At 46.3% G+C, this 14,094-nt stretch overlaps 2 protein-coding genes across 2 annotated transcripts; both read right to left on the reverse strand.

The window, feature by feature from the left end:
- Nucleotides 1–1,427: 1,427 nt before the first annotated feature.
- LOC122380712 lies at nt 1,428–5,950 on the reverse strand. The gene is made up of 3 exons (XM_043364117.1): nt 5,597–5,950; nt 4,858–4,987; nt 1,428–2,078 (listed from the first exon to the last, which is right to left on the reverse strand). Exons 1-3 carry the CDS (start codon nt 5,696–5,698, stop codon nt 1,711–1,713), a joined length of 600 nt encoding a protein of 199 aa, XP_043220052.1. The 5' UTR covers nt 5,699–5,950; the 3' UTR covers nt 1,428–1,710.
- Nucleotides 5,951–7,289: 1,339 nt separating this feature from the next.
- LOC122380713 (serine/arginine repetitive matrix protein 1-like) lies at nt 7,290–10,620 on the reverse strand. Its single transcript, XM_043364118.1, has 3 exons — nt 10,505–10,620; nt 8,001–8,942; nt 7,290–7,586 (listed from the first exon to the last, which is right to left on the reverse strand). The coding sequence occupies exons 1-3, from the start codon at nt 10,514–10,516 to the stop codon at nt 7,299–7,301; spliced, it is 1,242 nt and encodes a 413-aa protein (XP_043220053.1). The 5' UTR covers nt 10,517–10,620; the 3' UTR covers nt 7,290–7,298.
- Between the last annotated feature and the right edge of the window lie 3,474 nt (nt 10,621–14,094).

A 14,094-nucleotide genomic window follows, 5' to 3' on the forward strand; every position in this document is an offset into this window, starting at 1 on the left:
TTGCGGTAAGAGGAATTATACAAAACATACGTGCTAGGAGCAAACATGTGTTATTCCTCCATACTTTGCGCTACATTTCCTTTCTCCAATGGCCAGTACTTAGCAAATAATAGCGCAATTCTAAATTGGTAATATATGTGTACAGTAGCAACTGCGGGTCCCTGTACCATTGCCAAGCAGATATTATGGGCGAGGTAACTAATCAGGGGCTCCGCCACAGGGGGGTACGCGGGGGTCCGGACCCCCTCAATAATTTACCTGGGGGGTACAGTACCCCCCAATATTCCGAATACCTATAAGCTTGTTTTCGCGTAAGAATGACTAATTCATTCAAAGAATGTGTTGAATAATTTAGAATGTGTTGACAGTCGCAAAGCTAAGGATTGGAATTTAAGATCTAGAAATGTAGGGAACCCTTCATGTTGTGACACACGAAGTGCTGAACACTTGCCGACCTTTATGTACGAGAGTGTCATTATAATACCATTTTAGTATAATAATGGCCTCGGGGACAAAAGAGCTTCAAATCGATCTGAGAATCCTCTTTCCATGTGAGGTCACCCGATAGTGTTGGGAGGGGGGGGGCTAAGCCGGTCTTTCGAGCACCATACACTGAAAAAAACTTACTCCCCATTTTCTAATTTTAGAATGCCAAAAAGCACTCCTGCAATCGAATAATTTTATGACCTGGCATAAGCGCCTAAAATGGGGAGTTTTGGGGAATAAAACTAGCATATAGAATATATTTAGTATCCGAACGCTTATATCATTCGTGCTAGGGAGTAATTTTATGACGGAGGATAAAAGTATGCTATCTTTGGATAAAATTACACCAGATGATAATTTTATTAACTTAATACTAAAATTACTCCCATTCGGGGAATAATATTGCCATGCCAAAAAGCACTCCTTTTTTCGATAATTTTACCCCGGAGTAACTCCCCGGTAAAATCAAGCCCCGGTGTAAAAGTACCACCCCTGATAATGCGGGGTGATGTGATAATATTATGACCAAGTGTAAAATAAGGAATGCATTTAAACAATGTATTGAAACACCAACAATTGATTAACGAATGGTACCTGAGCATCAGCAGGTACATCTTAATTTGGACGCACTTCCAGTGATGGCGCATTGCGGCCGACAGGGACGTAATTTTGCTTCCTAGTTGAGAAGCGGCGTCTCAACTGGGAGGCAAAACTTCGTCTCTGCCGGCCGCAATGCGAAATCACTGGAAGGACGTTCAAGGTCACAACTCACAAGGGCGTTATGGTTAACACTGAGGCTAACGCATAACATCTGCGCACAGAACCACCGCAACGGATGGCAGATAAAACGAGCGTGTATGGTTAACACTGAGGCTAACGAATAACATCTGCGCACAGAACCACCGCCACGGATGGCAGATAAAACGAGCGTGTATGGTTAACACTGAGGCTAACGAATAACATCTGCGCACAGAACCACCGCCACGGATGGCAGATAAAACGAGCGTGTATGGTTAACACTGAGGCTAACGAATAACATCTGCGCACAGAATCACCGCCACGGATGACATATAAAACGAGCGTGACCTGGGCTATGAAAGACGTACTGAGACTCATTGACGTACTGAGACCGCCGCAGCTGAATTAGTCATAATACAGAGGCTCCAGTAGTGTGAGCCACACGTTGCGAGTCACTTGAGCCACAGGTGAGCCACAAGTCACGAGTCACTTGAACCACAGGTGAGCCACAGGTCGCCAGTCATTCGAAGTGGGCATCTCCGATGCTGGTTCTACACTACCTGGGTAACCTCCCACACCTTCTGTGATAAGCCAGATAGGTTTACATCGAATCCCACACTCCGTATAAAGAATCTCGAACAGGGCCCTGCAGGGCCCCGTGAACTTTTTGTAGAAGACAGCGTGGGCGGCCGTCATTAGGGCCACGGTCTCCAACCTGGTGGCCGGCAGTTGGCAGACCACCACACCGTCCACCGATAGTTCCTCACCTGCCTGACGAACCCCGTTTCTCGGATCCGCCAAGGTGCCAATGGTTGTTCCACAACCATAGGCAAGTAGAGCTAGCAGCTCGTCGTCTGCCGTGAAAAAGAATATTGCAGTCAGTTGGCATCAATGCATATCGTACAAATAAACGTAAAGGAAACCTAGGAGAGAAACAAGGAACCGCGTTCGTACAGTAGCTGGCTATGCCATCTACAGTATCTGGAGACGATTCTTCGCTTCTTCCTGATTTCTTTTCACTCTCAAAATCGTAGTACGATGCGTAGTACGTTTGCGTAGTACGATACACTCTTACAACTAAACGTGGTGCATAAGTGCAAAATAATTATACGTCGTTAAAATATTTCAGTGAAATAAGAAATTAGTACCCGATGTTCCGCTGTCATGGTTAAGTATGGAGTGCAAGTAGGTATCAAACTGCATGTAACTGTGGTATATTTGGAGACAATGAAGACAACCATGAATGGAGACAACCTGAATGGAGACAACCATGACTTTTCATATCATTAAAGTTAAACAACACTTTTCGACTAATAGCAAAACCAACGACGATTGGCTGTTCAAAGGTGAGGTACAACATGTTGTCCCGCCCGTCGTTAAAGTGCCACCTTTTTACGGTTTTCGGTTTAAAACGGTTTTCAGTAGACCTGACCCACCTATGACCTACCCTGAAATCCGTTTCCCGAAATTCGTCCTAGTTTTCGAGATATCCGCATTCGAACGTCACATTGATGCCATCACAAAAAGTGTGGGAGATGGGATTTTAACATGGTAATGTTACATTCCATAATAACACGGAACAAAAATGATAGACGAACGCGTTTCGGCTAAATCACCGTCATCAGCGTCTAAAAGGAGAACAAGAGGCACACATCGAGCAAATATCACAGTTCAATCGTTTTGATTTTTACATACACTTTTAAACAAGCATGTGACAATGTGGTTACATTTCCTTTGACAAAGAGAAAATATCCTAAAATAATCCTAAGAGAATAGCCACATTGTACAGTTTACACAGGTGTTGCACAATTCATAATTCATATGTGGATGTTTAAAATGCCAAACAACGCCGCTGCTTTTGCCCACTTCATGAAACCAACCCTGACATTAATGGTATCACTCGTAGCAATAAACGCCGCTTCAGTAGCTTTTCTGTTGTCGCGATTACTACATGACGTGAGTACCTTTGCCCCGTCCCAGTATGGGAGATGGTTTGAGTTCTGAGCATGTAGAACAAACGCACTGTGTTGCATGTTATTTCGTAGGTCACGTCTGTGCTCTTTTAATCTCGTTCCAATACCCCTTCCCGTCTCCCCGATGTATTTCTTATTGCAAGACCCGCATGTGTGCCTCTTGTTCTCCTTTTAGACGCTGATGACGGTGATTTAGCCGAAACGCGTTCGTCTATCATTTTTGTTCCGTGTTATTATACTTGTCTCAACTGAAATACAGTTACATTCCATATTCCACACATTTGTGATGGCTTTAATCTGAAGTCCAATTGCGGATATCTTGAAAACTAGGCCGAATTTCGGGAAACAGACTTCAGGGTAGGTCATAGGTGGGTTAGGTCTAGTGAAAACCGTTTTGTGTAAAAAAGGTGGCAGTCTTCCTTTAAGCAAAAAAAAAAATCATCAAGAAAATAAACAGTTGTCCTGCCCTCTGCTATTAATGTATTACACCATTGGGATATGTGAAACGTCATTTCTCCATCGTGCAGGAAGAAGCATGCGTGGGAAATACCTTCCTTCACTTGGTCTTGGCTAATGTTTTGGCCTGACCTCGTATTTATCGAAAATACCTCGGGCCTAACTTTACATTCGCTAAAAAAATCAGTCAGATCTAAACATTATTCCAGCCCTGGCCAGGAATATATTGTCTACGATGATCGGCTCGAGCCCAGTTATTACGAGCGAGCGAGCGCAGCGAGCGAAGTGAGTCTTTTCAATATAACGGAAAAATCTCAGTATGAGCGGCCCGGCCCGGCCTGTAACGCTTTTGAGAGGCTTATATCTCAGCAACCGCTGGACCGATTGGCCTGCGGTCTTTTTTGTTGGGTAGCCCCATCCTTTCTACCCCGTAATTGACTATTTTTGATACATCTCAGTGACCGTCGTGGCACGTGCCACGTGAAAAGTCAAGGGTGTTCAAGCTGTTTTGCAAAAGTAGTGATTTTGAGAGGCTCATATCTCAGCAGCCGCTTGGGCGATGGTCTTGCGGTAATTTTTGTAGGGTAGCTGCATCCCTTCTACCAAAAATAGGATACTCTCGATGCATGTGGGTCACCCCCAGTGCACGTGCAAAATACAACAATAAGAGGTGTCAAATTTGTTCCCCTTTTAACAACTCGGTAATTACTGGGGCGATTTCGCTGAAACTTGGCATACAGGTAGGCACCCACCAGGCAATGCATTCCCATGTGTTGCGGTTAGGGTGCTACTGCACGTGCGCACGTGCAGGGGGCGTTTCCAGATCTCCAGAACGGCTGGACCGATTGCGCTCAAATTTGGTACACGGTTGGGGACCGGTTAGTAGGGTGCTGTGCAAAAGTCATTTTGGACCCCGTTTGCACGTGCGCACGTGCAGGATGCCGCTTCCAGATCTCAGGAACGGCTGGGCCAATTGCGTTCAAATTTGGCACACCGCTAGCGACCGGTTAGAAGGGTGCTTTGCACAAGCCCGTTGGAAGTACCTTCTCGCCCTTCCGCACGTGCAGGGCTCACTATCTCGCTCGCTCGTTCTTCGCCCAAAAGGCGTTTTACTGGTATAGAAGAAGAGTATCCCCCCGGCACGATGTGTTGCTAGCGGAACACCTCATCCGAAAAGGTGTGCTTGTGCCCGTTCAAAACTCACCGTCTTTGTCGGCCGGCTCCACGTTTATCATCGTCTGGGCATACTTCTTCGCGGTATGTCTGATTTTGTGCAGGACATGCTCCTTCACGTCCTCCTCGAGCCCCATGATCATTCCCAAGTCAGTCCACACCTGGAAACATCGAAAAATCACATTAATGAATAGAATTAACATCAAGCAACATCAAGTGAACATTATAACATTGTGGAAGGTCAGGTCAGGTAAGTTACTGCGACTGAAAGATGCGCTAGTCCAACTACACTGTTAACTGAATGTATTGATTGTATTGTATAAATTGTCGTTGGTGCGTCTTGTGTTAGGGTTGCCAACTTCCTCATGCCTACCTTTTCCTGATAGCAGACAAGGGAGCCCAACCAGGTAATGAGAGAACCAGGTAAGTGAACCTGCACTTAACATGTTAGACGAGTTCCTCCCTGCTGGCGTGCCTGCCTACCTACTTTTCAGCACCTAGAGCCGCCCCTGCCATACCTAGGTATTTGGAGCATTTCCATACAGTGTCCCTGAGTGAGATGCTTATATTGTTACTTACACTGTGAGTTGCATGGTTTAAAAAATATCACAAAATCTATAACTTATTAGCTCTACATAACAATCTTGATCACAGCTTGAACTAAATCAGGGTAATTGACATACGCATTTCTTGGATTGTATATGGTCATACTACGGATTACTGTAAGGTCATACTAACAAAACACAAAGTATACAGTAATTTCAGCTTACCTTCGAGGACTGGGACGCTTGCTCGGTTCTCTGACAGAAGGCCTTGGTTCTGACGACTTGAGCACAATGGCGGTCGCGAATGGTCGCGAACTGCAGAGACATTCCGAAAATATTATTCTTGGAATAATACTGTACTGGACGAATAGATTAATCACTTTTAGATTAGTTATGTCACAACGGAATAGGATTATCAAGAAAGTGATACAGTATTGCTTGAAATACGCTCCCGAATACTCCCGAAGAATAATGTTAGTAATGCTACCACATAATATTACTCCATGGTTATAAAATTATTGTCCGGACATGATAGTTTTATCACGAATGAAGTAATTTTTACACCTACATGAGAATAGTTTTATTCTGTCGCGTCAATTTATCAGCCGTAATGGAGTATAAAAACTACCCTAATTACTCCACGGCGGTTTATTTTTATGCAGTTTTGATAAAAGTACTCTAGCTGTCAATTTTATTACCATCTAATGGGAGTTCAGCACAAATATATTCCAATTACCTTGTTTATCACTGTGAAATAAGCTAAAATTACCCCATGCCTCTTTGAGACTGATATAAATTTATAACCCGAAATAATAAAAAGGACACGTGATAAAATTAGAAGATAAAATTAGCACTTGCTAAAACACAAAAGAGATGATTATAGTAACAGGTTTAAGAATAACTTTCAAAAACGCCCTTAATGCAATGCAGAGAGTAAGAATACGCTACAAAACATAATCATTATATGCCATTGGTGCGTGATTATTCGCCAAACTGGAGTGGAAAAACTCCAAAAATAACTCTCTAGGTGTAAGTTTTTTTCAGTGTACGCTAATGCGCTGTCTGATGGCTAACACCACCCTTGAGCGCGCAACAAGCGGCCTCCATTCCTCAAAATCGTTATTTGAGAAGCCTCCATGTCGGTGTTAATAGGCTCCGCTTATCGGGTTTTGATTCCTTGTGCAAACTGAGCCTTGGTTTTTCGGTTTAAAGCAAAATTATCCCGATAAAATTGCTAAGATTTCTTTGAACTATAGAAAAAAACGGCAATTTTTCTTCGATTTCGGGAGCTGCAGGGAGAGGGGGTGGGGGGGGGGGGGGGTTATTCGCCCAAAATGCCCACCCTGGATCCACCAGCGAGGTTTTGTGTTTTGGGTGGGACCCCCCCAATCCCAAAACCGTGGCGGAGCCCCTGGGTAACTTCGCTGCTTGCTTCGCTGTCCGTGCTCCGAGTTTTTTGGTATCCGACCCGGGCTTTTGTCGTTAGGTTACTAGCACACATTCATACTGGGCTAGTAGGTACACTATAGTATATATGTTACGGCCCGTTTGAAAACCCGGCCCGTATTAATGCTGCCCGGCCCGCATTAATACTGACCGGAGACCTGGCCCGTATTAATACGGCCCCCAGTCAGCATTAATGCGGGCCGCCTGGCGGTCAGCATTAATACGGGCCGGGCAGTATTAATACCGCCCACTTTTTTCCTCACGGCCATATGAAAACTCGGGCCATATCAAAACTAGCCAACTAGTCTCTATTCCATGTCTAAGCAAATGCTGCGTAGGCCTGCAGTGGTCTTAATGTCTTTTATACTTTTTGACTGTTGGCTAGTAAATGTTTGTTTCGTGGTATCTTCAGCGTATAGACGATAGAGCATGTCGGTCATCTCATTCAAGTAACATTGAAAGACAGTGTGTGTTTTTTTTTTTACTTATTATTGCACGTTCTGCTCTTGTGACAACGCGAGGAGCACATCCGTCCGCTGCTGACACATTTGCAGCGCCCACGACACACACGTTTGCAGGTGCACTTGAGTATCCCTTGACCGGTGCCCCCCGACGCACGCCGCGCTGCCTCCCTCAATGTCACCGGTTCGCCATCCGGGATGAACTCTGGCGTGAGAAAGTCGACGTCTGATGGAGTGAGTGACGCACGACTGTAAACTCCGGAAAGGCGACCGTACTCTGTACCCAAGGTGTATCCGTCTTCGCGAACCTGAAACATAATAGCGGTCTTACACAGCGCCACATCATTCAGGTTTGGTGTGAGAGACTAAAAGGGTCGTCAAACGATTAAAAGACAAGTGGTGAGTACCTACGAGCCGAACATGTGGAAACATACTATGCCCAGAGAGAAACCAATGCAATACTATGCTCCCCTCCCTTACCTCCCCTTGCACAAATGGGTTCGATAAATGCAGGTGAAGGTGTCTACTAGCGATATCGACCAGCAATGACTTGAAACAAAATTGACATCCAGATTGAACGGCTAAGTGCCTACCAAAATGGTAATTAACGTCAATACAAACTACCCATTTTATTTGAAAGATTTAATCAAAACAAGCACATCCATGCGCATAAAACGACTTGTGCATATTACCCTGCTTTGTCCAAAACAATAGTGCCTTACCTCAGTTATAATTGCCAAAATGTTTGGTGGCTGGTTCCTGGCACGGTCTACGTCGGGTATGCCGAGCCTCACGGTTTGGCCGACAAGGAGGCGAGACTGCCGCGATCTACGCAGCATCTTGGCCGCCTGCTGCTGTTGCGCTGCTGATGCCTCTCTGCGGTGACGTTTCGCTGACTTTGCTTTTTGACAGAGCCTGCAGGAGCTGTCCCCCTGCTGTACCCGCAGCCCACAGGAGACACATTGCAGGCCGCTAGGTCCTGGCTGCGGCTCAGCCGAGCCAGACGTTGGATGATGCGTGGGCTGAGATGACGGCGACCTCCTGTTCGGTGACTGTGACGGCGACGGCGATCCCCTTCCCGTTGACGGTGGGAGCGACTCCCTGTCCGGCGGCTGGGGCAGCGACTCCCTGTCCGGCGGCTGGGGCAGCGACTCCCTGTCCGGTGGCGGTGGGAGCGACTCCCTGTCCGGTGACGGTGGGAGCGACTCCCTGTCCGGTGGAGGTGGCGGCGATCCCCTGTCCGGTGACGGTGGCGGCGATCCCCTGTCCGGTGACGGTGGCGGCGATCCCCTGTCCGGTGACGGTGGCAGCGACTCCCTGACCGGCGACGGTGGCAGCGACTCCCTGACCGGCGACGATGACGGAGACCATGACGGAGACGATGACGGAGACGATGACGGAGACGATGACGGCGAACCTGTTCCCGGTGGTGGCTGCCTCGCTGCAGTCGGCGAGGTCAGCGGCCTGCTGACCGACGGGCAGTCCCCACTGACTGGCGGTGAGTCGTCGCGACGAGACGGTCCTGCTGCTGCGAGATCTTCGAGCTCCTGCTGAGTTCTCAGGGTTTTTGCGATGCTCCTGGGAATTTTGGAGTCGCGAAGTCCGAGATGAGGTTTCTGTCCAAAGGTCGCTTCGAAAGGGGTCCTTTTGATTCCCTCGTGGACCTGCAACGGGTGTTGAAATACATCGTCAGAGAGCTTTACACGAAGCATCATTGATGACAGAAGATGAGCTTAACCCGCGCCGTGCTGGGGGGGGGGCGTTTTTACGCCCCCCCCTCAGGTTTTTCGCAAATATCTCAAAAACGGCGGCGCGCAGCGCCGCCGTTTTTGGTACACGTGTTCCTACATCATTTCCGCACATGTTGTGAAAATTTCAGACCTAGGCCGTTCAAGGTCAGGTCACCAGGTCACGTCAAGTGACCTTACCTCAGAAAAAGTTCACAGGCTCGCTATAGCTACACCGACTGAACGATCACTTTGAAACTTTCAGCGATTGATATGAGTAACAGTATGTATAAAATGTATATCTCGGATTTTTGATATCTGTGACCTAAGGTCAGGTCAATTTTGCGACCTCTCCATTATAAGTCAATGGGAGAAAATTGAAATGCGCCTCTTTTGGACGAATATCGTTCAAAACGCTCTCAAACATCGGTTCATAGGTAAACATGACACACTGAATAGGAAAAATGCACCTGTGACCCCTCTGTGTGCCCCTGAGGTCATCTCAGGTCATGAACGGTCGCCAGCAGTTTTTTGGCTATAACTTTTGATAGAGACGTGCTAGAGCGGTGAAAACACGTCAGATATGTTCAGCTCGACGATACGGATCGACTGATATGCAACATGACCCTTTTCGGTCAGGTCATGACCTTGACCTGAGGTCAAATTTTCAAAATGACCTTTCAAGGTCAACGAATAGTTCATTCGACGCGTCTCGACGAGAGAAACACGATGCTGGCAAAAGTAATGTCATGGCGCTTATGAGTCAAAAGTTATTGACGAAAAAACGTTTTTCGTAAAAACGGCTATTTTTGGAGTTTTTGCCCTCTGGAGGCTAAACCGTTGACCTGAGGTCAAATCTGAGGACATTACTCAGAAAGGTCTGTAAAAGGGCTATCGAATGCGCTTTTCCGCGGCGCTGTAGCTCTATCGGTTCCCGAGATAGCCGTTGGCAGTTTCCAAAATGTTGAAATAGTCAACATTTTACCTTTGGTGACCTCTGGTGACCTGACCTTTGACCTGACCCAAAAAATGACCGAAGTGTTTTCGTCCTTATTTTTGACGCTCTTTCGATTGCCGCTTACCGCGTGTCGCTATGTGGCCCAGGAGCCGAGTTAGACGGGGGGGCGTGAAAACGCCCCCCCCCCCAGCACTCGGCGGAAAGTTCAGGCCACCAGCACGGCGCGGGTTAAAAGACCAACACTAGACATGCTATGGCTTAATAAAAAATGTATTTATATATAAATATGCAACTTCGTGAAACAAAATCGTTAACACCTATTATTATTAGCAGCCTCCTGCCTCCTGGATACACCTATTTGTGGCAGGGGCTGACGTAAACCGACCCATTGCCACCAAAAGGCTTTAATGGCATGCGAAGTGAATGTCTGCAATGCATCAAATGCCATGGATAACGAACGACACACTGTTTAATCTTAGAGTTATGAATTAATGCGGTAAGGGTGTTTTTATCTGAAAATTAAGCAATGAGGTTGTTTTACCTGCGTGTTCATCGCCCACTGAACAAATCGGAGGCCCTCAGGCCATTTGCAGCCAGGGTTTTCTGACAGCCAGCACCTCAGCTTCTCCTGCACCACTCTGTTGCTGCGCTCCACTGATCCCTGCAGGAGAAACGTGGAAATGTAATATACGTGCAATGTACATGCAGCTGTGTAATGAACAAACAGACCGTGGATACTTTACGACATATACGGGCGTAAAATGCAAATGCTAACGACTAGTAAATGTAACAATAATAATCGCAATTAATATTGAACGTATCCCTTTAACTGAATTACAAGTGAAATGAATTGCTTGAGTGCTTTTTACACCCAAGACAATTTCTATGCACTACGTCAAAAAGGGGAAATATCTGTTGAAGAAAGGACTCCGCCCCCTTTATAGTTCATCGACAGAAAGAATGACGTGTTGGCTGACCAACCTGTGACTGAGTGTCTCGGTCTTCCATGCACCAGCATCAGCTGTGGCCACATCAGCTTCAGGTCGTCCAGCAAGGCGTTCCGGAACTCTGCACCGTTATCAGACTGAAACAAATCCGGAAACATTTGAAACGTTCCGGGAAAGAAGTATGCGATACAAAGTTGTTTCACAGACCTGACATAATAGTTACAACAGTTGATAGCATTGCGCAATAAACAGTCACGTTATGACAACTAATTACGAAATTGTTATGGTAAACTAGTAATCTTAACTGAACTATTCTGCCAATTTAACCCTACAACAGCTCACTTGTATAATGTTCGGTGCACCGATCAGACAAAAAATGCCCAGGAGATGGTATGCAACCTCTTGAGCAGTCTTCTTCTTCAGTGGGCGTAAAATCACAAATTTTGACAAGTGATCCTGGAAGTTTAAGATGTACCCAAATCCAGCTGATCGCTCACTAGTCCAGTCTATGAGGTCTATCTGCGCTCGTCTTGAAACGTCATCAGTCAGAATTGGCCGCGTGACCGTCTTGTCCCTTGGCCGTGCTCTCTTGAGCTCGCAGCTTTTACACGTTTGCAAGTATATCTCGATAGCCACTCGATGCACATTATAGTAACGACGCTGACACTCCGCGAGCATCTTGTTTCGTCCAGCGTGTCCCAGCTGTATGTGGACGTCGTGTATAACGTCGAACATTCTGGACATCTGTACCACCTCATTTCCAGACTTTCTCTCCAAAATTCTTTCTGCATCACCGCATGTCTCCAGTACAAAACGCTTCACCCAGATATACCCAATTTTGTTGTTTTGAGCAGGTTTGACGCCATTTTCGAAGTCTTTTAGTGTTTCTAACACATTTGCGTATTTTTCGTCGCTGTGTACCCTCACATTATTTCCTTTTCCCCTGCAAAATGTTTTGTACTTTCTCCAGAAAACCTCGCGTGACATCTGTAACATGTTACAGGTTTCAGTTATCTGCAATTATTTGGGCTGGAAAATACGTTAAAGCTAATACAATTATTCAAAGTAGGATAATGTCCTTATGAAATCAACCTGTTCTTAAACGATCTTACACGTTCAGCACATGTAAATACGATTATAAAAAAAATCTTACTTCTTTCTCCCAAGGTCTAATTTGACCGATTGCGCATTCACTATTGAGGTTTCTGGAGGACGTTAACTAGCGTCGTTAAAAAAGGTGGGGTCGATTCGACCTTTCCTGAGGTATCAGAATACCTCTGGACTGATTTTGATATGGCTTAGTAGCGTATCATTATGGTTATGATGAAGAACACCTTAACAAAGAAGTACCCAATTTAGAGCTTAGGGAAAAGGTGTGAACGAAACTGTAGTAAGTCTCAATGTTAATAGTAATGCTATTTTAACGGTTTCAATCGAGGAAGACCACGTTGCATGGAATTTTCTTCACACTTCTATCAACTATAATTTTTAGGGGGAGAACTCTCCAAATTAAAGTGCCCAAGTACTTTAAATTGTAATTGAAGAACTGTACCTTCCCAAGTATTAGAGAAATAGAGCAAAATATCTTACACGTAGCATGAAACACTTCACCCCAAAAGAAATTAACGTCCTTATCTTTTAAGTGGAAATCAGTGCTAAAGTCCTCGAATTATGACATTTTCAAAATGAAGTTGCCATACTCTTTATGATCACTAGTTAGTAAGATCAGATAATGAAACAGATGCGTGATACGCTGATACTCACTGTCGGTCATCCAGCGGTAATGGAAGAAATGGGCGCGCGGCAGTGTCGGCACTCCCTGAGGTGACCTTGGGCGATGTGTTAGTTAGACCTGCTTTTATTACCCTGGGCAACGTCTAGATGAATATTGCTGGTTGTCTCTACAAAATTATGATATACCCTCGTTTGTTTTCTCTAAATGGTGTTTTGAACTATTTTAATCACGTATAACGTATAATAGCATCTATTTTCTCGAGCACGTTTTGTTCCATATCATTGCCGAGCACTAGTTTCAACTGCTTGCCCAATTCACTGCCTTTCGATCTGTTCGCTAGTCTCGGGGTACTGTTCCGGTCTTGTAATCGAATGGTTGTGGGTTCGAGGCGGGGTTGGCGAATATTTACACATGGCGTTCAACTTTTATCAGTAAGCCGCCGTCTATAAAGACATGCTAATGTAATTGATTTTGCAGCAGACGGATAAGTTTTGAAATAAAAGGTGGGCAGCATTAATACTGCCCACCTAAATCGGCCGCATTAATACCGACCGGCAAGGCGGCCCGCATTAATGCTGACCGGCCCGTATTAATACGGGCCAGGTCTCCGGTCAGTATTAATGCGGGCCGGGCAGCATTAATACGGGCCGGGTTTTCAAACGGGCCGTAACATATACACGGCAGTGATTGAACCGTTTTCGGCAGTCGGCACCCGCTACGGTCCGAAGGGTCTGGTGACACACCGGCTCGGTTTTTGGTAAATCATTTCGCAAAAAAGGACCCAGAGAGGCGAGTTTGGCATCATCGTGTTTCGCCTATAGCTCAGGCACGTTGAATGGTAGCGATGCTTTGCTTGGGTAAGGTCAGCAGGGGCCAAACGCGAGGGGGGTCGTACCAACCCCCATAGGTGGAGAATTGTGACCAGCTGGGGGTGCTCGGACGCAGCAAATCCGCCGCCGCCTAGCGGTGACCTTGACCCGCGCCGCCCGGCCGCGGCTCCAAAGCCAAGCCGGCGTGGAATTGGAAGAGCTCGAGCACCCCCAGTCCAGCACAATTCTCCACCCGTGCCAACCCCCCTTGTGCCGTCGAAAGACTCAAAATGGCCTGTGCCGGCGACTGCGAGGGTTAAAGGGACCCTCCCAGTTCCCTTCCCACCTTAGAAAAAGTTAATGAATTTGCATGAAAGTGATGTCGCTCGGCTCAGAAAGAGCGAAAACGAATAACTATCAAAATTCACCGAAAAAAAATATTCACCGATTTTCAAGACATTAACCCTCGCCGGCACAGGCCATTTTGCGTCCCTCGACGACGGGGGGGGGGGGGTTGGTACAACCCCCCCTCGCGTTTGGCCCCTGATCGATCTAGAGCTTCGCGGAAAAAACGAGCGTGTTGCCCGTCACGAGAGGAAGCCGATGATACCCGAGTTTAAGGTCCTAGGTCATCGGGTGA

Source organism: Amphibalanus amphitrite, unplaced genomic scaffold (genome assembly GCF_019059575.1).
Source record: "Amphibalanus amphitrite isolate SeventyFive unplaced genomic scaffold, NRLGWU_Aamphi_draft 000105F_arrow, whole genome shotgun sequence".
Lineage (NCBI taxonomy): Eukaryota > Metazoa > Arthropoda > Thecostraca > Balanomorpha > Balanidae > Amphibalanus > Amphibalanus amphitrite.